Source organism: Aptenodytes forsteri, unplaced genomic scaffold (genome assembly GCF_000699145.1).
Source record: "Aptenodytes forsteri isolate BGI_AS27 unplaced genomic scaffold, ASM69914v1 Scaffold347, whole genome shotgun sequence".
In the NCBI taxonomy this organism is placed as follows: Eukaryota; Metazoa; Chordata; class Aves; order Sphenisciformes; family Spheniscidae; genus Aptenodytes; species Aptenodytes forsteri.
The window spans coordinates 509,736-532,080 of record NW_008794110.1 but is presented as its reverse complement, the minus strand read 5'-3'; the positions used below and the strand labels follow the sequence as shown (position 1 = coordinate 532,080).

At 40.6% G+C, this 22,345-nt stretch overlaps 1 protein-coding gene across 1 annotated transcript in view; it reads right to left on the bottom strand.

Moving 5' to 3' along the window:
- Positions 1–22,345, bottom strand: part of CUX1 (cut like homeobox 1) — a 210,525-nt gene that overhangs the window by 115,771 nt on the left and 72,409 nt on the right. Inside the window, exon 4 of the mRNA XM_009275491.1 lies at positions 9,419–9,497. Coding sequence (XP_009273766.1) covers positions 9,419–9,497 — 79 coding nt within the window. The remainder of the gene's footprint in view (positions 1–9,418; positions 9,498–22,345) is intronic.

The following is a 22,345-nucleotide window of genomic DNA, read 5'->3' as shown; positions in this document are numbered from 1 at the left end:
CCCCGCCCGGGCCCCGCGGGCTCGCTCTTCTGCTTATTTGCAAAATGCGTTCATCTGGCATCTTAAAATGGAGCTCCTGAAGAGACTTTTCCAAAACAAAGGACTTTTCCTAAATCCCCTCCTCCCTCTTCGTTACAGGCCTGTAACACTGGAAACGTTAAGAAAGCAAGTTATGAAACAGTGCCAGAACTACAGGGGCGATTAATATTTTATATCGCTGGAAATGTGTTTCCTAAGTTTTGGATCTAAAAATAATTCATCGAAGGCAATGCGTTTCTTTCAACAAGACTGTATTTCTGCTGCCTAAACCACATTGTAAGCAAAGCTTTCTTAGCGATCGCTCACAAGAAAACGCCCACGCAAAATGATAAGGAAGGGGGGGGAATAAAAATCCTCCTTAACACAACTTTATTAACGTGATTTAACTTTTTAAAAAAGCCAAAGTTCAGCTCTGCTGTCACAATACTTCTGTCGTGAAGTAAAAGAAGTTTTTGACTTTCTAAATGCATCGCTGCTCAGCCCTACCGCTGCTCTTCGCAACGAGCATTTCTTTTGGAGAACGGGCTCTGGTTTACAGGCAGGAAGAGCAGGAAGAAGCTCTATTAGCTTTTGATGCAGTAAGTGCTTTCTTGGGAGGCTGTGTATCTGAAAATAACCTGAAAATGTGTTTTAGAAAAAATAATAATTACATTGTAGCTTTTGAATATTCAAACACCTCACAGCATACTTAATTAATTCATTAATTATTCCCCAGAAATTTCAGGGGTAAATTGAAATAGCCTAGAGAGTCTGAGACAAAGATTTCATGGAATAAATGATAGCTTTCCTCCTTTTCCCCTATGACTCTGGTAGCCCAGGGACAGAAGAGTTATAGCCGTAATTCCGTTTGAAACAAAGCTCATCATCGTTCCAACTCCTCACTTCATAAAAAACATGAAAAGGTTTTTCCTTCAATCAAGAATTATACATATTTTCTTACTCCCCCATCCCACAGGACTGGGATCTCTCTCTCCCTTTTATTTTTTTCCACTTTTCTACAGTGTTCTCCTCACCCTCCTGCTGTCAGAGCATTTTGTAAGGGCTGTACCAGGGAATTCAAAGTGCCCACAAGAGGGTGAGTGACTCTCATTTTCCTTACCAGCAAACAAGCAGAATCCCAAATTCTGCCGACCTCTGAAAGCAGTAAAGCAGCAGAGCAATCCTGATGCGATGACCCCTCTGTACAGGGATGGGGGGAAGTCGCAGTAAACCGGCGCCTTTCCTCCCCATTAATCACAAAAAAAGTTCTCCGTGGCAGCACCCTCCAATGCTTGCAGGGTTAAGTGAAACGATGCGAGATGGTATATAGCCAATTTGACCACAATCATATAGATCCCTCTGCCAGAATGTGGTTCTCAGATCTTGTGGGCTATTATTTAAAAACATCCTTTATTTATCTACCAATTCTAGAATGGCTACTGCCGGAAAGATTATGAGATGCATCTCTACCCTAGTATCCAAAAAAGTCATATAAGGCAGAGTAAATGATTGATTCTTTAGTGAATTGCATTGCAGCTCCCTGTATTTTCAAAGGAGCTACCAAAATAAATCCTCAGAAAAGTTTTTAGTATTAAACGTGGGGTATGCATAATAGGTGATACAATACTTTATGGCACTATGTCAGATGAAAAAGGACCTAATGAGTTACAAGAGAAGCCACTGCAACTGAGAATGCTCCAATTTGATGGTTAATGTTCTAATAATGGCTGAAGACATTGGAATTTACTGCTCGGTGCAAAGCAAAGGACAGTTACAGAAAACCGCTTGTACTCTAAGTTTCATCTCTCCTACTTAGAGATTATAAAAAAGAAAAAATAGCCTTCCACTATGTTTGACAGCATTTCTGCCACAATCATCCCTTCTTTCTCCTAAAAGCTTCTGAATAGACTTAGCACTAAACCCTCCGAAAGCTGGGGTTTATTCTAATTCCAGTTCACATTCCTGCAACCGAGAAAGGGAAAGTCCAATATTCCCCATCACAACCACAGCCTGCCTCTTTTGCTCCGAATATGCAGCACAGCTCCCGTCACCGGGGTTAGGGCTGCCCCAACTCTGCTCCCTGAAGCAACAGCTTTCAAAGGGTGCTGCAGTTACAGCCTCCAGGTGAACACAACCAGTGCCCGCAGGGATATCTCCTCTCTTACCCAGCACATTCTTCCTGCTTCTATTCACTGCATCCTTCCCCTTATCTGCACCTCCCCTCTTCCTTCCGTGCCTCCAGCCTACCAAGTAAAATAGGGCTTGACAACCACACAATAAATTTTTTAAAGTGTATGCTTTAGGGATATTTCTTCCTTTGAATATTTATTCCAGCTTTTACAAAGGAATTTATCCAATTATTAATTCAACGAGAAAAACAAAAGAAAAAAGTATGTGATCAGACAAGCCCAATTTCAAGCCACATATCCAGGTAACAGAGCTATTTTTAGTTATTTTGACATCAGTTCCAAAACATAAGGATAAAGTGAATGAATACTAAAGACGAGAATTGGCCAGGACTTTGCGCTTCATCTGAAAATAACTACGTAATGCTAACAGTATGCTCTACCATCGTGCATTCATCCAGTACAGATCCAAAATTGTATTTTAGGCTGTCTCTCTGAATTCAAACCCCAGAGGGAAGGCGGCTGAAGTGATTATAAGCTACTTCTACATTCCTCAGCGCTGGACTACCCGAAGGCTGGAGCAGCATCCCAGGTGATTCAGACCGTTCTGGAAAACAAAACAGTAGCAGCCGCTGACCCTACCAAAATGCTGCTCAAAATCTCCCAGTCTGCAGCCTGGACTTTAAACTGTCCCTCTCACGCCCACCTCGGGCATTTCTTTGTGCAAAGGTCTGTAGAACATTTTGGGGAAAATCACCAATGTCTACAGTCCCTAATTTTTTACTGTACAGACTTCTCTTCCAGACCCAGCTTCCAGAACTGGGGCATTTTTCATACATTTATGCAACTCTGTTTTTTTACCTGGTCTAAACGTGCTGGTGAAGCATCAATGATTTTGTCTTCAGATGGGATACAGTCACAAGTTAAATCACCACCTGCAGCCACAAGGGTTTATCGCTTTTCACTCTTTCAAGTATTAACTATGCTCAATTTTCTGCTTAATTTTATCAGATTTTCAAGTGTGTTTAGAAGGATACCCCACTGCTCTGTCTGAGAGGGTGCCTGTGCTACTTCTGTTGTCCACAACCAAGTTCATTTTGCTTCCTTTCCTCCTAAGACTCCTCACTGTAATATTGTTTTCGTTTCCCTCTGAGGTTGAGAAAAGGCACGTTATGAATATTCATTCCCCTTGTAAAGTTAGGGGCAGCAAAAATATAAGCCTTTTCATTTTATGTGTCTATCTTCAATTTTATTCAAATATATTTTATCTGGAAAGGGGCGACCATTTTGACACATATTATTAACAAACCAGGAACTGCTTAAAATTTTTAATGCTGTTTGTAATTATACCAAATGTTTCTCAAAAATTGGCTGTGCTGATCAGTCTTGATATACCACAAACTCAGGGTATACTATAACCCGATCTCACTCAGACAGAGTTTTGCCAAACAATTAATGATTAGCCCAATGAGGAGTGCTCTGAGTATTAACTTTTTCAAACTAGGTTTTTAGTATTCTAGTTCAGGATAGGCTTAACACAGTCCCCTGGAGTGAACCTCTTTTCCTTCTCCCCTCTTTAAATCTCCCCTAAATTTACATTCAACCAGCTCTTTTCTACCAGCACAAAAGGCTGGGTGTGCTGATGTTATAATTTAAGCGCATCATGCAACTTCTGGGTCATCTGGGTATGTAAAAGTCTACACAGACTTTCTGCTATCAGGGCTGGCATTAACTTTTATGCTCTCTGCCTAACATTACTCTTTACAAAAAAATCCAAACACATCACATAACGTATATAAATACAACAACTTCATACACATTTATCACCTCCAACATAAGCGGCAGCTAATTTTTCGGGGGGGACGGGGGGACGGGATGGGATGGACACAACACCACCAAAAAAACCAAAACACCAAAAACCAAACCTGTTTTTCTGTTGTATCACCTTTAACCTCAGAACACTGATCAAATACACTTTAAGTGGAAGTCTTCTCTTAGCCCAAACAGCAATCCAAGTCTGGAGAGTGTTGCTAAGTTGTAAATAATCACAAGCCAATGGAGTGATAGCAGTAAGCACTGCATCTCACATTGCTGCTAGCATGGGTTCCGTGGTGAAGGAATGAAGCTCTCTTTATGGGTGAGAAATTTTCATTTCTGCCTTTAGACGTAATTCCCCACAAGCCAATGGAGTGATAGCAGTAAGCACTGCATCTCACATTGCTGCTAGCATGGGTTCCGTGGTGAAGGAATGAAGCTCTCTTTATGGGTGAGAAAGAAATTTTCATTTCTGCCTTTAGAAGTAATTCCCTAACACACTTTTGTGCTTTACTGATTACTTATTTTAAAAGAAGCTTGTGTTTCCTCAGCTAAATCATTCCTTGGAAAAAGAAAGACCTATGCAGGGCAGTTTGAATTTGCAAGGCTGAACTGTGATTATATGTAAACAGAAATACTACATGTAATGATGGGTGTGTGGAAAACCCCCTTGGAACTAGCCTGCTCCTCCTTCAAACCCCTTAGTAAGATACAGCCCCCATGGCAGAGCATGCAATTTATGATGACAAGGAGTAAGGGAAAGATAAAATTTCCACTTCAGCCATCTTTCACTGTTACTGCTTTTAATTGTTTTGACAGGGCACATTAAAAAAAAACAAAAAAATTCTTCTTTTTACCCTCTGTTATTTTATACTTTCCTTAGATAGCGGGTCCTCTGAGCTAAAAAACACGTCACGCACATTATACAGCACCAAACTTATGGTAAATCTGATCACAACAGAGACCTGTGAAGAGTCTCCAATAAAAACACACATACATCCCCTTTCACACTGTAAGAGTAATTTAGTGTCTTGATGAGAAAATTCCCATTAAGCAGAAACAAATACCATTTATGGCTTAACCCTCAAAGGCTGCACAGTCCCCACCAAACGGAGGGTAAATATTTTGCATTAACCTACCCTGATTCTCAAACATGTATATGCTGAAAAAGTGCAACACTTTTTCCTGTTATATTCGTACAGGGTATAACTGAGATGCAATACTGTGCCTCAAGTGGAAAGGCAGCACGGAGGAGCGAGGGAGGGTTAGGACTACACTTCAGCAAAGCAGAGTGCGGGAGGGGAGGCAGCTGCGGTGCGTGCGGAGGAGCGGCGGCGAGCGCGGGGTGCACTGGGTGCCTGAGCACGGCCAGGGCTGGCACTGCTGCGCCCATAGCCCCGGCACACGGATTTTCCCCTGGAGTAGAGAGAGAAATGGGAAGGAGACAAGCTTTCAGGTACTCCCCTTTGGTGGCAAACTCTTAGCAGTATTGTAAAAGATACACAATCAGCTTTTATAGGAAAACAGCCACTGAACCCAAATTCGGTTTAATTGTTGCCACACCAAGATAGCAGATTTTCTGCTTAAAGGCAGAATTCTTTCTTTGCCTACACAGGAGCCGTGCTTAACAGGAGCAACGCTGAAAACTGAGAAAATCCAACTGTGGCATTGTGCAGTAATTGCACAGTAATAAAGACACAGCATAAAGTGAAACTCTGTTTAACCAGTTTATCCAGATACTGTCACCTGGCATTCACTCTGGGTCTCCATATTTTAATTTTTGCTTGAAAATTACAGTGAAGTTTTGCTTAAAAAAAAAAAAAATTAAGTAGTGAACACCGTTCCTTTTAAAAGGAGAAATATTTAATTTTTAGTATTTTTAATGCTTAATATTTTTCTTTTAAAGCTTTAGAAAAACAGTATTATGAATATACTGTTTCTGCAAGGCAACCCCGCTCCTCCAAACACTTACACAACAGGGCTCCAATTTCACTTGAAGTGTTTGCAAGATTAAGACCCTAAAAGCCAAGGGTGCTAACATAATACACCTATTTTATAAAACTAGAGAGAAAGAAATCTTGTACAGACGGAAGAAAGCTTCCTCAAAATACAGACCCAACCTCCCTTTACTTCAAATTAAATATATTCACATTATTTTTAAAGGTAAGTTGTGACAACCTTGTTGATTAGTGCAATTCATGTGGCAGCATTCACTTTTCTCTAGCTCTCTACTGCATACTGAAAATAAGGCAATTAAATGAGAAAATTAATTCCATTAATTAAAAATGTTCAGTCTCAAGCAAGACAGAATGATCTGAGTGAGAATTATAGCTGTATAAATGTACATAAAACAAAAGGTTTTCCTTGACATGTACTTTCCTTTAGAAAGGATAAATTTTGCAGCACAAAACAATGATAATGCTTTTTTAACAGTATCATAAAGCTGGAGAGAGATATGAAAAGGTCTGGTTTATCTTTTAAAGAGAAAACCCCTGATGTATGAGGGAAAATTTACAAGTAAAATACCACCCTTCCCACAAATTCCTTACTGGTGAGCCTGAGTGAAAACTCTGGTCAAGTCAGGAAAGAAAATCATTAAACTTAGCTGAATCCATAAAGCACTGTAGCTGGAGTTTCAATACAGATAATTTTATAGTAAAATTAAAATAGAAGCCCTTTTTAATTATATAAAGTGTGCACATTATTACTGAGGAGAGGAATACATGCCTTCCTCAAGAACCATAAAATTGGCTGCTGGGAATTAGACTTCAGCTGCAATTATTATGTGGTCCTATAAAGGATATTGAAAGTCTGATAAAATTGCACCCTTGTCATGTAACAGTGATGCTTAATGCTAAATAACCACTCCGCAGCATTCCAGTCATAGCTTTCTCAAAACATCATAGGTCCCTTCTCACACCGAAAAGAAAACATAGCAGGATTTTGGAGGTAAAACTATACCTAAATATTTGAAATACCAAACGGACAGGTCAAAAGATATGTAAAGCCACACAGAGGCAAAACACATGTGAAAAATGAATACTGATGGTCTTTTATAAAGGAAAGCCCTCCATGGATACATACCCAACGTACAAGACTACATACGATGAGGAGGAAATAAAAGAACCCCAATACAGTGAAGCAAGCCCCTAACTGCATAGGCCTAACTGAGCCCTACCACGTCGTGACGGGTACCAGTGCCATACACTCCTAATGGCTGTTTTTGTTGTAGTATGTGTTGTAAACAATGAGTATTTGTTACGCCTGCATAGAGCTACAGGAGACTGGCCCGACTTCTGCTCGAGAACCTGGAATCTGCTTTTAGCAACATCAGTAGGCTCCTCCTGTGCCTCTCAGGCCTGCAGATAGAGCATGGGACTAAAACCTGTAGATATTTCTAATCCCACAGACTCCATCACACTCACAACTTAGCCAGGCCGAAATTTTTACATGTAGTAAGAATATCAAAGAAATATTTCTCTGACACATAACATAAGGCATGTGCAGGGGAAGGCTGGACAAGAGAGAGATTGTGCAGTGTGGAAGAAGGGGTGTAAATTTTGCTCTTGCAAATGAAGGAAAGGAGAAAATTCTTTCTCCTACAAAGAAGTACTGACAAAGTCCCTCACCATTTAGATCCCACAGCATGGGTGGGATATATGTCCAACCTTCTCTGTAAGGCTTCGGTTTGACTCTGCTGTTCAAATCCCAGCACCTGTGATAACGCCAGGCTTCAGAAAAAAGCCTCTGCACAAGAGCATGAAAAGGATCCCACACAGCTCTTGTTTGACACGACTACTCAGTTGTGAAAAAAACCAGACCGTTAGAAATCAAACCTGCTTGCCTCCCAAATCACGGCAGGAAACAAGCACCTGGGGCTGTGTTAGTATGGAGATGGAGGGGCTGCAGCTTCTCTCCTTAGCACTGAATGGTGGACTTGCAGGCTGCAGGTATGTGGGGTACATTTTCACGGAGGGGTTTCCTTTACAAACCAGAGCTGTGCGAGCCCGTCCCATGCCCTTGCTGCTCGTGCCCGTGCAAACTGCCTGCACCCTGTAAGCAATGGTCAGGAGCCCCTCCGAGTCATCCGCCTCTTCCCACGGCACGAGCAGATGTGCAAAAGAAGCTGTTCACCCATGGAACGTTACTAAGACTATGAGCAGCAAACAAGTAAATGAAAACTCACAGACCATAGCTGATTAACCTAAAAAACAACATTTCTGAGGCAATTGGGGTCTAGGATGAGCATGGTAAGTCCCTGCATCTCTCTGCATATGCTGCACTTAACACAGCAGGAACTGGCCACTGGGCACTACTCGACTATAAATGTGAAAGCATAAAAAAATATGTATGTTAGCTCTGACTAAGCATCTGAGAAACACTGACCTTTTAACCAGTTAAGCTGTAAACAAAACATTAAAAAATTAATTTATATTTGAAGCATGCATCAAATGCGCTCCTTAAAAGGTAAAGCAAGTAAAGACTAGGGTGCACTTTGCAATGAGGCCTTAGAAGTATTAATTATACCTCAAAACCTCTCTTGAGGTAAGTATTTTGAATATTATATATAATGTCAACGTTTTATAGAAGTATAAAATCATACACACACACTGTCATATGCCAACAGCTCAGTCAGGCCAAGATTTGGCAGTGGAGACTTGGACTGGTAACTCCCTCTCACCTTTGGGTGCAGTTGCAAAAAGAAAAATCTGTTCAGACAGTATTTATCTACCATTGGGGAAAACAAAAAATCAACTCCCAAAATGTAAAGAAATGAACTGGAAACTTCTGATGCCAAACATAAAAAAAGATGAATACTGCCAACAGCTCAGTCAGGCCAAGATTTGGCAGTGGAGACTTGGACTGGTAACTCCCTCTCACCTTTGGGTGCAGTTGCAAAAAGAAAAATCTGTTCAGACAGTATTTATCTACCATTGGGGAAAACAAAAAATCAACTCCCAAAATGTAAAGAAATGAACTGGAAACTTCTGATGCCAAACATAATAAAAGATGAATACACATACAATAAAGGCCTTTGAAAAAAATTTATGATCACATTTACACTGAACAGAACTGAAATTTGGTAGTGACTTACTTTTCAGTAAGGCTTTTTTTTTTTTTGAAGGTATGAAAAATTTTCTCTGTCCTTCAAGATGTATCTTTTTTTGTTAAAAATGTCAGAACCCTCTCATAAACAAATTACTGAGAATCACACAATATTGTAATAATATAAAATGATTCATACAAACATTAAAATGTAAATGCAATGAACAGTTTTAAGAGAAGCCATGAAATGTGCCTTAGTTATAGTTCTTTCCATTAGAAACAATACCGGAGTTATCAGGCTCAGAATAAAACCATTGCTCACATTTACCTCATCAAAGGTAGAAAAAATGCCCAGTAGCATTCACACGAACATAAGCCATCAGTTTTTCAGAATACGGAAATAATTTGCTTACCTGGAACATCAATTAATCTCTTATAAACATTCAAGAAGGCTGCCTCTGCTTCTTTGCTTCTTTTACCCAATGCGTCAATCTAAAAGGGATGGTGAGAAAAGAAGGCTTTTAGACTTGTTCCAATACAACTCTCACACTCAGAGCTATAAAATACATTAATATCTTTCATATAAATACATAAAAAGGGAACCCAAGTCTCCTGTGTACAGCTCCTATACAAGCAGCCTTGTAAGAATATTTCTGGTACGTTTGTACTGAATATAATTTAAAGTCCTGTTTCAGCACAGTAGCAAGCATCAATATTTTTAGGAACACTACTGTCTATTGTGATTCTTTACTTTAAATCTTTATAAAAAGCATGGTATTTGCTAGACAGGTTCTCTCCTCAACAACTGTTTTCCTTTACCACTTACTAAGATCTAACACAACAAATGGGAACTGCATGTACTTTGGACGTCACGCTCTGCCTTTACTGTGGCAAATATATTTTTCTATTATTTCCACTAAGCCTACAAGAGGATGAAAAGATGTACTTGTTGGGCACCCTGTGATACTTAACACTAAACAACTGTGAATCTTCTACATGCAAATAGTTTTCTAATAAAGCTCAGGCACAGACCCGTAGAGTCTATACTGTCTTGCACTCATGATCTCAAGCCAGGCTCCCCTGACTCGCTTCTCTGTATTTTATAATACACGCAATACTAATCTAAGAAGCTGTCTGCCCAGGTGAGGCAAAATACTACCTCACACAATCTGTTATCTTCCCCTAAATCTGTATTTTCATCTGAAACTTCATTTTACAAGGAAAGGCACTTTATAGCTCTGAGAATAAAATACTTATTCCACAGCAACTTTTTTTGGTAAACATGTATTTTCCTAATGTACTAGAAAACTGAGGATTTACGATTACTAAATATTGACAAAAAAACACCAAACTGACCCAAGACCAGGTCCACTGAATTAATACTCCAAAGCAGAAAGAGACAGAAAGGGAAACAGGAAAGCCTGACACAATTCTGCAGCGGCTTACCGAAATCAGGAAACTGCAAGTATGGAGATTATCGTTCCCATATTTTAATAAAAAGCAAGGAAGGATCTGAAGAACTACGGATACAAAGACCTGATATCAATTCTTCTGTGTATTTGAAAAGCAGTTAATATTATGAAACCATTTAAAGGTGTGTACGTCAACATGTGCTAAAAAAGGAAGGTCCTGTCTGAAAAACGTCCTTGAATTCTTTCACTACATTATTGATTTGGTAGATAAGGCAGAAACAATGGACAGAGTTTACTGTATCTGTATTTCAGGAAAGTATCTGATATTTTATTATACGAGAGGGAGATTTGCAGAATTAGAAAGCGTGCTACAAACCCGCCCGGCTGCGGTGGTTTGCAGAGCGCTCTGGCACAGGAAGCAGAGGGTGCCAGGGAAAGGAAGCGGCGCAGGGAGGAGGAGAGATAAGCAGGAGGGTGCTGCGGGGTCAGATTTGGTGCCACTTCTGTTTACTTTGTAAGAAAATGACTTTGCAAAGGGAAGGATTTGGGGGGGGAGGAAGAAAATCCTACAATGTAGATGATTAAAATAATGGCGGGAGTCAGACGCAAAGTGCACAGGAGCAGAGCGCAGGAACGCCACGTGACTTGTGTAGATTAGTCTTATGGCTGGTAAGTGACTTGTAGAGATCATTACGGAGAGGATTAAGGCCAGAAAACCAAAGGACAGGGACAATTGTAGAAATTACACAGAAGCACAATGCACAACATATAAACCAAGAAAAGACTTGAGGGGAGGGGTCAAGGAGGAAAATAAGGACACTGAAAGCATCTGCACAGCGTTTGGCAGCAGCAATGAAATCTTGAGAGATATGGCAAGAGGCTGTAGAGAGACAAGTTATTGTAACACAATACAAGACTGTATTTAGAGAAACAAACCAAATTCCCATTTTGCTTACATCCCCCCAAAATCTGGATTAATTTATGTAGCTTGGTGGAGGTGTAGCGTAACTGAAAACCTGACCTATTTGCAACTTATTCTTATCAATTAAGAAAGAAAAAAAGAAGGGTATTGGAAAGATGATAAACAAGCAGCAGAAGCCAAAACGACGGAGGATGTGGAGAGCAGATATAAATTCTCAAGAAATGCTGGCCCTGCTTGTCTTTTAGAGTTTACCAAGAAAAGCTACGGAAAGGCATTGGAATCTCACAGGGCATATGACGTGCTGGAGAGCAAGGGACTGATGGTTGTGAATAACCCATTTATTAATTTGAATTCAAGCAATCACAGATGGACTGATGCTCATTAGGGAATGAGAACATAAGTAATTTGGTTAGAACATTTTCACACAAAGAGTATTTGAAATTAGAATACGGAACAAACTGCCAAAGGCAGAGAGGCACCGGGTAGTGTAAATCAATGCTTGCGAGTATCAGACACTGTTTGTGAACGGGCGAGAAAGGAGGGGGCAGCCATCAGAAAGACTTTTGCAGTTGAGATATTTCATGGGTACATAAAGACAGACTTCGAAGGCCAAAGCACACCATATGTTAGACTTCTGGACTTTAATGTTCCCACATACAATTTTCTCTCGCTGCTGCTCAGCAGAGTACAGCCAAATTTAAATTACTATTATTAAATACAATTAGCATTACAGAACTGATTCTGTACTGTATTTTGAAAAATTCATTTGCCCCTTTTACGAAAACCAAAGCATTTAAAATGCTTGCATTTCTGTGAAATAACAGGATGGATTTGTTTTCCTATTACAGTTTTTTCCCACTTTAATAAAGGGCATTTGTACTTATATTCTCCCTAAGTATTACAAAAGGTATGGTTTATTCACAATATAAACCAGAATTGAAACAACATCTTCCAAGGAGATCAGAGACTTTCTGACGGAAGCTGTTTGTAAATCACAGGAACTTTCACACCTTTTTTTCCCCTCAAATTCAGAACCAGAATTCCAAACAGTCCCACCAGGCAGAAACATTTTTTTTGTTTTAGTTGTTAAAAAAAAAAAAAATCCGTCTGTCCAGTTTTAAACTTCTATTAAAAATGAGCACCGCAACTATTTTATATCTTAAAAGAAAATTTAGAAAAAGCACCATGACAACTTTAACTGGAATAAAAAAATATTGAAGTATGCCAGCTTCCAGCTGCGTAAGGAAATACAGAATGAAAAAGACATCAAAAATAGAAAAATATAAATGAAGTCCAGAAACAGAGGAAACAGAGCACTGAAATGACATGGAAGTAAGTATTTGGAAGTTCCCTGAAAATTTTTCAAATCAAAGTAAAATTGGTTCGGGAGCCAACAAGGATGAGCTGCAGTCAGCTCACATTAAAACAGTTGAATTAAATTATAAAACTCTTGCTGAACATTTTTATTTGACTCTAAAAACTTCAGGGACCCTGAAAGAAGTCAACTTATAATTACACTAGCGTAGTCTTGACATGAGCTTAGCTCCAAATCTTAATTTATCTAAACCAGGCCCCATTATGTCTTCTTTGACTAGAAAGAAACAACAGTGACCTCTGTGTTCCCCACCACCCCCATAAACATATGTTCACTTTTAAGTTTTGGCATACTATTTGTCTTGATAATACCACTGGCGCTATACTGAGATAACAGAAATGAGACACTAGGAATCCTCCCTCCTTAGCATGCTCTTCATCTTTAAAATATCACCGGAGCTATATGGAGGGAGCCACAGCGAGACACCGATTTGAGAGCAGTCCTCCCTTTATCCACCTTATTCTTCCAGGTCAAGTGCTTTCACGAGTTGTTGCTCAGGGTACCAAGTTCATCCCGGAGGCTGAATGACACCCTTCCCCTCCATAATAATCTCTCTCCAACTTGCCCGTGAAGACCTCCTTGGTCTGCTCCCATTCTCCATTGCCAGAATGACAGCTGGTTGCTCCAGTAGCACGGACAGCCTATTTTAGGAATGCTTGGTCACAGTCTAGTATCTACTATACCTGGCTAAAATCAAAATATCATCAACGAAATCAGCGGTTTTATCTCCACATTTGGGCAAGCACCATAAGCCTGGCCACCTATGTCAGGGAAGATGCTGAATGTAGTTTTATCTGAACATTGCCTCTTTCCTTTTTCAACTACGTCTAGTCAAGTTCAAAAACATAAAAGTAAAGTCTGTGGCTTTACTTTGGAATCTGTCACTCTTTATGCACTAAGAAATTTCAACATTGATTAAAGTCTGATGTCTACTGCCCCACAGATCACCTGGATTCCGTATCCAGGTTTGCAGAAGTGGGATGCTCTTCTGTGCTGTACTGTATGTGGTATTGTCTCATCCACTGCAGTCAGACAGAAGGCTGCAGAATTGTATTTCTGAATTTAAAGATGAAACAGGAAGATAAAGCTCTTTGCAAGGAAGCTGGGACTTGCCAGATGCTGGTGCATTCTGCATCAACACTTAAATTCTCTGAACTTACAGATATCAGCACATTAACATATTTGCAGTCCCTGAGACCGGCACATGACCACGATGTGTTGCTCCTGACAGGTCGACTTGGATCATTCAGCACTGCTGTGTCTTCTTTTGGGTTTAGACAACTCAGCATCCCAAAGACAACTCCTTAGTGAAGGGATCACGTTGCTTTCTGTGTCTGTGTGGAATTACCGAAGTATTGGTGATTTACTTGCAGTACAATTAACTGCATATCAAGTGTCTCAAACACAACTATGCTAAATATGAATTTTGTAGTCCTAACTCTTCTACTTATGCTCACTGTTCTTCAGTTGCAATTCTCACTCTCATTAGCCACCTGAACATGAAAGGTACGTCTTTTACTGTCCTGCACCCAATCTGGAACTAACTTACCAAGTAAAAATAAATTACTTAAACCAGAAGTTATTTTTCTGTTCTGATTTTTAATAAGTTGATGCCTTAATGAGACACCCATCCCCCTTCATTCGCACAGCTCCCTTACACATCTTTTGTCATATTGTTTTGCATCACAAAGTTTTTTTCATTCGTCTTCAATTACTTCGAGCTACTGAAATGCCATTAAGAATTGTACCAAGCATATTAAACAAAGGGAAAAGCATGATAACAACTCATTAACGCACCATTATTTTAAGCCGTGCTATATTCCTGAATAGCTGCTTTGGAATCAAACAGCGGTTATAGCAAGCATTATTAATGGTATGCAGTGGCATCAGTCTTTCTTTGAAGCCATTACAATAGAGCTTAGCTGCTCTTTCATATAGAACAGTACATCAGTTGCTAAGGTGGTGCACCGCAACAGCTCTACAACACGCTCTGTGTGTGCCGATTAGGAAGCACACAGGGTATGTGCACAGCTGGCTTGATTTCCCTTTCTTAATACCAACAGATACCTATATTAATAAATTAATAAAAATATAACATTATGATTTCATAAATTAATAAAAATATATAGTTCATCAGCCCAGTTAATTTTTTGCAACTGACAGAAGAAGTAGTAAAAATACTATTTTTTCTGTTTCCTGCAATTAGAAGATTTTTTGAGGCGAACTTAAAAAAAAATTATTCCTGTGCAGCTGCTTAAAGCATATGGTGTATATTTTAGCTGTGCTATAAATTCTTTAACAAAAATAAGGACTTCATAGAGTGGATACAATACCAATCTGTTTAACAAAACTGCTTGGGTGCAGTGCATAGGTATGCTACCAGGGAAGAGCTTGGGAAGAGCATGCCTGCCTCACCAACTTGTTGGTTTAACCTCAAGTTAAGAAGAGAGCTTTAGGAGGGACTCAAATCCTTCAACTTTTCAATTTTGCTTCCCTCCACTGTGAAACAGCTGCAACCTTGAACCCTTGAAACCTTCTCTTCCTTTCATGCCCAGATAAATCCTGATTTTCCCAGACAAACAACGCTGCCATCCCCTGAGGAAAGCTCAGCTCCCTCATTCTCACAGGACAGCTTCTTGTTGCTTTTCCAATCTTTGATCTTCCTTCCCAGTAAAACAGCCCAGCCCAACATGTGCCTCAAGATATTGACAGCAGGACAGCTTTGTTTAAATAGCTTTTACTATTTGCCACCCTGCCTTCAGATCATTGCGACAGTGGGTCTGCTGTCATTGCTGAACCTCTCCTGGATCCTTTGATAACCCGTGTGTCTGCCTCCTCACACCTCTCTGCATTTCTGAACCGCGTTTCTCAGTTCCTGCTCTCACTCGACTCCTAAATCCATGTGTCGGGCCGGCACCAAACGGAGCAGCCCTGCTCCCTCCTCCTGCCTCAGGCCACGGGCTCCCGCTTCTCTTGCATCAGATCTAGCGATCGCACTGTTGTAGCATGATTCAGCTCACTGACTCGATGAAAAACTAAGCAACGAAGGAGAGGAAGAATTTATTTTCCATCATGCCTGCAAACTGAACTGACTCATCTTGTGCATTTGCTAGACTCAGCACGAGGGAGGAGGTGGGCACCCAGGGCAAGGACACTTGCCAGCGTCAGTCCTGCACTGGCATGGATTGGGTATGGCATGAAACCAGAGCAACAAAAGATGGATGGCAAAAGGAGGGTCAAAGTGACAAATGTTATGAAAATTCCCTTCCGTAACCATCCTATCAATCAGTCTTTATAGTATGAAAGTGTCTTAACTTTGTTAATATATATATTAGTTCACTTTATCCACTGTAATGTAATGAGGTAGTAGAATTTTACTGGAGACTTTGGTACTGTTCATGCTTAAGTAAAACAAACTAAAGGACAGCCTGGCCCTGGAAATAAGGACTTTGCTTCCTGGAAGCTTAGAGATGTCCATGAAGGATAAAGGATACCCCTGGACAACCAAGATAATGCCAGCATCCTAGCCCATCTAACACATTATTTAAACCCACCCTGTGTTTTCTGGTGTCATAGATAAGTAACTCTAGCAAGACTGACTCCAGGGACATCTGGATCAATCGATAAGCAGCAAGAATGCTGCAGAAACACAGTTGATTTGCAAAGTTTTACTCTGATTAGTAATCAGTAGTGTGGGTGCTAGTGGTTAGTCAAATAGTGTTGTACCTGAACGTTTGAAGGGTGTGAGAACCATGTGTGAAACCACATCTGGGGTGCTGCAGTTTGGCTGGGGCACCACATGTGCATGAGTAATTATTTACCCTTGTAATTCTATACTTTGCATCCTAGCCTCTCTCCTCGGTCGGCACGGGCCAGTCGCGAATTTTTGTAATGCAAAAAAAGGTAAAACACATGGCAGGAAGTAAGAAAAAGATGACCTCCAAACAGGGGATGCATACTTCCCAAAAACCTGAAAGAACATCTTTCTAGAGAATAGATCAGCAAATTATTTGCTATGCCACTATCCAGGGAGATGTCAGAGCTTGCCACTTTTGATCCTTGAGGTTCTGCAAGAGCACAAGGCGGATGGAGAACATCTCCTGCCGCGGCCAGCCCAGCCACGCGTGGTATGGCAAAGCGGGGCAGGGGAGGAAGGAGAAAAAGCAGTGCTCCTGCCAGGGCACAGCAGCCCGTGCTATTCGACATCACCTCCAGCTTCCTAGCAGGAGAAGCAGCTACACAGTAAAGCGAGTGGGTGCTTTCACCTGTCTGTCAGCCTCTCCTCCTGCCTCCGCGAACAGTGACCTAGAACCCACAATTGCTTTTCTCCCTTATGGATGATCCAAACTTTTGTTTAACTATTTTAAAAATTAGGGCAGAGGAATCCTTGCAAGAATGAGCTCATTAACTGCCTTTGTGCAAAACCCACCTGCACATAAATACCAAAATGTAACCTTTTGCTAATACTTTATACAGAGCTTACCCTCTTGCTTCTCTATTACAGCAAAGCAAGACCAGACACTGGCTTGTATAGATCCCCATAGTAATTTTCTAATAAATACAGGAATAATTCTGTATTTGGAGAAACAGGGACTGGATTATAATGACACTCGGCAGAATACCATGCCCGGCAGAGCCCTCCCATCCCCATTCCTTCCAGCACACTTCAAGCTCTCTTTTTTTAAAAGGATGAGAAGATACGCCTGACACTGCGAACTGAAACAGTGCTGCCTGTCTGAATTTTGCATAAATAGTTTCCCACCACTGTTAGCATTTCACCCAAACGCGTGGCAGCAGCAGAGCGGGCCTTAATATAGACAGCCCACCAGCTGCCAACAGAAATTTCAGCACTTTGTCAATTACATAAAAATAAGAGGATTTGGGCTGATCCTCCCCAAAGTTACCCTAGTAGTAACTGCTGTCTCAGTACAACCTGCCTGCACGCTGGATGGGATGGAGACGAACCTGCAAGAGCTTCAGAAAGGTGTGTGGTACCTATTGCTCGCTTCTGGTAGTTTATGTTCGGTTTGGGACCTTGCCTGTTATCTCAATAGCTGAGGTTTGTCCCAGGAAGGTATCAACATGGGAAGGAGAAAGAAGCTCCGGGAAGATAGCTGTGACTGTATCTGAGAGTTTCTACAGTTCTGTCCATCAGTCTGGAGTTACGCGTCTCTTCTCTTGGGGATGTTTTCAAATCAGCACCCCACAGCCCAGTGCTGGCAGCAGACATCCTACATGCTCATCAGGGAGAGCGCATCTGCCTTTGAGATGCTGAAGTATATTTAAATCACCTTCCTCAGGAAAGATGTTGTTTAAACTGCAATCAAGCCAGCCAAAAATAAATAAATAATCATTTACACACTTGTGTAAACAAAGAAATGAAATGCTGCTGTGCTGCTGTTACCCCAAAAGCACGCTGTGCGCCTCTCTCCCTTCCCACCTAGCATCGGGAAACAGAATCGAGACGAAGCACAAAACCGTCCCCGTGCTCCTGTTATACAAAGGAAATTACCCACCACCCACGCCCCGTGGAGTGGATGTTAAAAGAAAACAATTACCCGCCAAAAATATTAGATCTACTCCATTTTGTTACACGGAGTGGTTTAACGGGACTTTCATTGAAAAGCAGGAAAGCTCTGGGCCTAAATCAGCACGACGCGAGCTCTGAATTTTGATGTATGCTGTTGACTTCCCCAACACAGAGCAATTTGTAATAGCTTTGCCACGCTGTTGTTTTCAAAGCTCCTGCTACATCACAAGCATTTATTTCTGACCACAAAATTACATTTATTCAACAGAAAACAGCTCAGGGTCTTTAAGAGGTTAACTTCTGGAGTGCTTGGCTGCTCTCCAGCCTCTGTACTAGAATCAGTGCTAACGCAACAGCACACAACAGCACCCAGGCTAGCCGTGATTAATAGAGTGCTGAATACGCTGCTTTCCACATACACACACTTTTCATTCCCTTGCTTCCATAGATCATGGACTTATCCTCAAAATATCTGACTGAAATTGAATTTGGCTTCTCTCTCAACCGTTCATTTCCTATGTTATGCAAGGTTATATCCTTTTCTGCATGAGCAGAACCAAACCAGCTGCAGCTTTTGAGAAGAAAATGTGTTTTCAATTATAAAGCTGGCCTGAATATTGAACCACAGTTCTACTGCTACTCTAATTGAGCCATCATGGAGTGAACCTACAGGAAAGAAATTGTATTAATTAGGTTTGTAAATTTAACATAAGGAAATTAAAGGGGGTTAAAAAAAAAAAAAAAGATTAATATCAGCTCAGGAATACTCCTTCAAAATGCAGAAGGAAAGTCGGTCTGAAGTTGTTTAGGCACACACATTATTAGAGTACTCCTTCAAAGGCATCATTAGTAGTTCCAGCACACCAAACTGATTTTCAGCTTCTGTTGTCTGTATATGGAAAATTATTACATTACTCTACTGACCAAATTAATCGTTTAAAGAGCAATTCAGCTAAGTGGGGAGCCAGAGTGGTCTCATCAGAATGGCAATACCCTTAAAAGTACTTGCTTTGTGAGAAGAATATGAGAAATGGTTTTCACAGAAATAAAGTCCAGTGCGTTGTTTTGGAGTATGTGCCTTAAAGGGTTCTCCAAATGAGGGATTACTGCATTACTGTTGGACAGTACTGTTATGCCACATGAAAAGAATGCTAATGACCTCAGGAAATCCTTTCCCAGCCTTAAAATATCTATTTGATGACTTCACAAATACGGATTCCAACATTAGATTTCCATACCACAAACTTTAGTTCTGTAAATTAACATAGCCCAAGAACATAACTTTTTTCTTTTTTTCTTTTCTTTTCTTTTTTTTTTTTTTTAAGATTTAACGTACAAATGCATCCACTGATGTAAACATGGTAACACACGATGACCTACTCGGAACACAGCTTATTTAGATGGCTGCTTGAAGGAGTGCCTTGCCAACTTGCAAGTGATATATAATCATTTTATGATTGAATGATAAAGCTCTTTAGCCTTTTCTGATTCTGTCCTGTATTTAGCCCAGCATATGGTGAGCAAACCACTAGTAAGTTGCATCCTCTGGTTAACGGTAAGCAAAAAAAAAAGAAAAAAAAAAAGATAGAAACGACAGGAATTTTACACCTCTTAAATTAATGACTTCTGTCTTGCTCACAATAGCCTATTTACACCATCCAGACCTTAAATTTTCCAGGAAAGCTAGAAAAAATACCCACAAAAATCAAAAGAACAATACCATCAGCTTTGAATCAGACACAACATTCTGTTAATTTAAAAAAACCCCTGCATTCAAATTTCCATTAAAAACCTAAATAAGGAAAAAGTACTCTAATAAAATTATACTACAGTTATGAATTAATAGGGTCTCACATTGAACTAGGAATGCATTTTAAAATTTGCAGTATGCTAAATTCCATTTCATAATGCTTTTACTTTAACTGTCATCATAAAAAATCCAGTTACTTAAAGCACTGAGATCTATTAAAAAAAAAGTTATTTCCAACTACTAATGGAAACTGCATATTTGATAACTGGAACAGTTTTCATCTGAATAAACGAGATAAATATCTACTGAATACAGAATGTTCTGGTTGGGGGAGTTTATTTATGAATTCGTATTATACAAAGGGAAACTGGGGGGGGTGGGGGGGGTAGGGTATCAATATCCATACTCAAACTGAAAAGAAAAATTGGCTAAAGTGACCTGTGGATTTATGTCAACTAGCCACAGGTTTACAAGCAGATGTCCCATAAAGCATGCTTAGGAGGATATTTAAATATGTGAGCTTAAGTTAACCTCTCTCCAAGTCACGTCAGGCTCACCGAGAGTGCAGTTCAAGGACAGTTTAAGTCAACCTAAGCTGGCACATTTGCACTCCTCCTGCCCTTGGCTTTGCTCTCCTGGCCTCTCCCCTGCCCAGCAGGCGCCTGCAGTGAGCTGCTTCAGTGAACCAACGTGGCAGAAAACTAAGCCGGCAGAAAAGGGGGAAAAAAAAGAAAACTTTGTGCTCACCGTGGGATCACACTAGCAAAAGTGCTGAGGCAAGGCAGGAGGTGGGGAGCCAGTCCTGAGGTAGGCAGGAACACAGCAATATCCACATAAAGCTACTTAAATACCTTTGCTCTTTAGGGAGCTTTCTGTCCCTTCTGATCTTCTGGCCCTCCCTAGTGCCCAGAGCCCTGTGGAGCACAGTTATACCACATGGGATTTGCAAAAGCCCGCTTCCCTTCTGAGGTAGAATCGTAATTTAATATTACTTGGACATGCAAAAAGCACCTACTTAGTTCTGTCATTAGGGATCAAGAAAAGGATGGGGCAACAGCAGTAGGGGTGGAGATAGAAGTCAGAGGCAAAAATGTGGTGGAGACGGTAAATGGAGAAGCTGCATCATGCAAGAATCCTTTTTCCTAGCTTCTATGTGAGAAACTGGTGAGAAGAAGGTGGTGCTCCAAAGTTCAGTAATACCATCCACAATGCCTACAGAGGTGTGAACCAGAGCACTCCTACAGCATTCCCCACCTGCTGCTCAAGGACACTCTCTCTCCAGAAGAAGGGACTCTAGAAAACATCTGTTTTCACTACTTCTCTGCTTACTTCTGTTTTACTTACGCCTGTTGTTGTTTTTTTTAAAAAATATCCTAGTCTGGGGCTGAAAACAAGTCTCTGTAGTAGAAGCAGGGAACCTCTTATGAGCAGATCACTCCCTATTCCTCCTTCCTCCTCCCCGCTCATGTCCCAAAGTACTTGTACTGTGTGACTAGAAGGTCCCTCTGCAACCACCTCCCAGGACATTAGGTATCACTGAACAGGTAACACTCAAGCTAGTGAAAAGCAATCCTGTGGAGCTCGTGGGGTGGGTGTCCTGCCCCCAGCTATATTGCTTGCTGAGCCATCTTGGGGGAGAGTCAGACGAGGCATCTCCAGTGGATTTGAAATGCAGAAAAGCCTATACGCTTAACACAGTTTGTTCTTGAGCTACCTGGAGCATTCATCTCACGATCTTTCATAAAGTCAGCCTTAACAATAAACAGAGACCAAATCTATATACTGAACAATAAAATATAACTCAACAGAACAGGCTAATATTCTTGGTATTTTGATTTATCTCCAAAACAAGATACAGTAATTACATCTATAATCAAATACCACAATTCACAGTTTAATGTTCTGCATTTATGTAGTCAATCATGATTAGTTCAGGTTTTTTTAGGTTTCTAAAACCACATCTAGATTAGAGAGACTGGAATCATCGGCTAAGAGATTCAGGAGCACAATCTTGTAACGTATTCGTGCTTCATTTACGTAAGAGGGGATTTCTACCAACAAATTTTACTCTTGTAATTTGTGAGGTTGAATTTATACCAACATAAACTTCACTTTTACATTAGTGAAGCAAAACTACAGAAGAGGAGTGTGTGTGAGCCATACCAAGGTAACAGTGAGCTGTCTCCAACAGGCAAGGTCTAATGGGAGAATCTTCCTTCGCTGTAGCCAAATTTGGATTTATGATTCTTACTTGACCCTCAGACATTTCCTTCATTAAAGAACAGTGCTGAAAGCACACATACACTTTTCAGTCAGTGCACTGCAAGCTTGAAACAAAAGTGAAAAGGTTT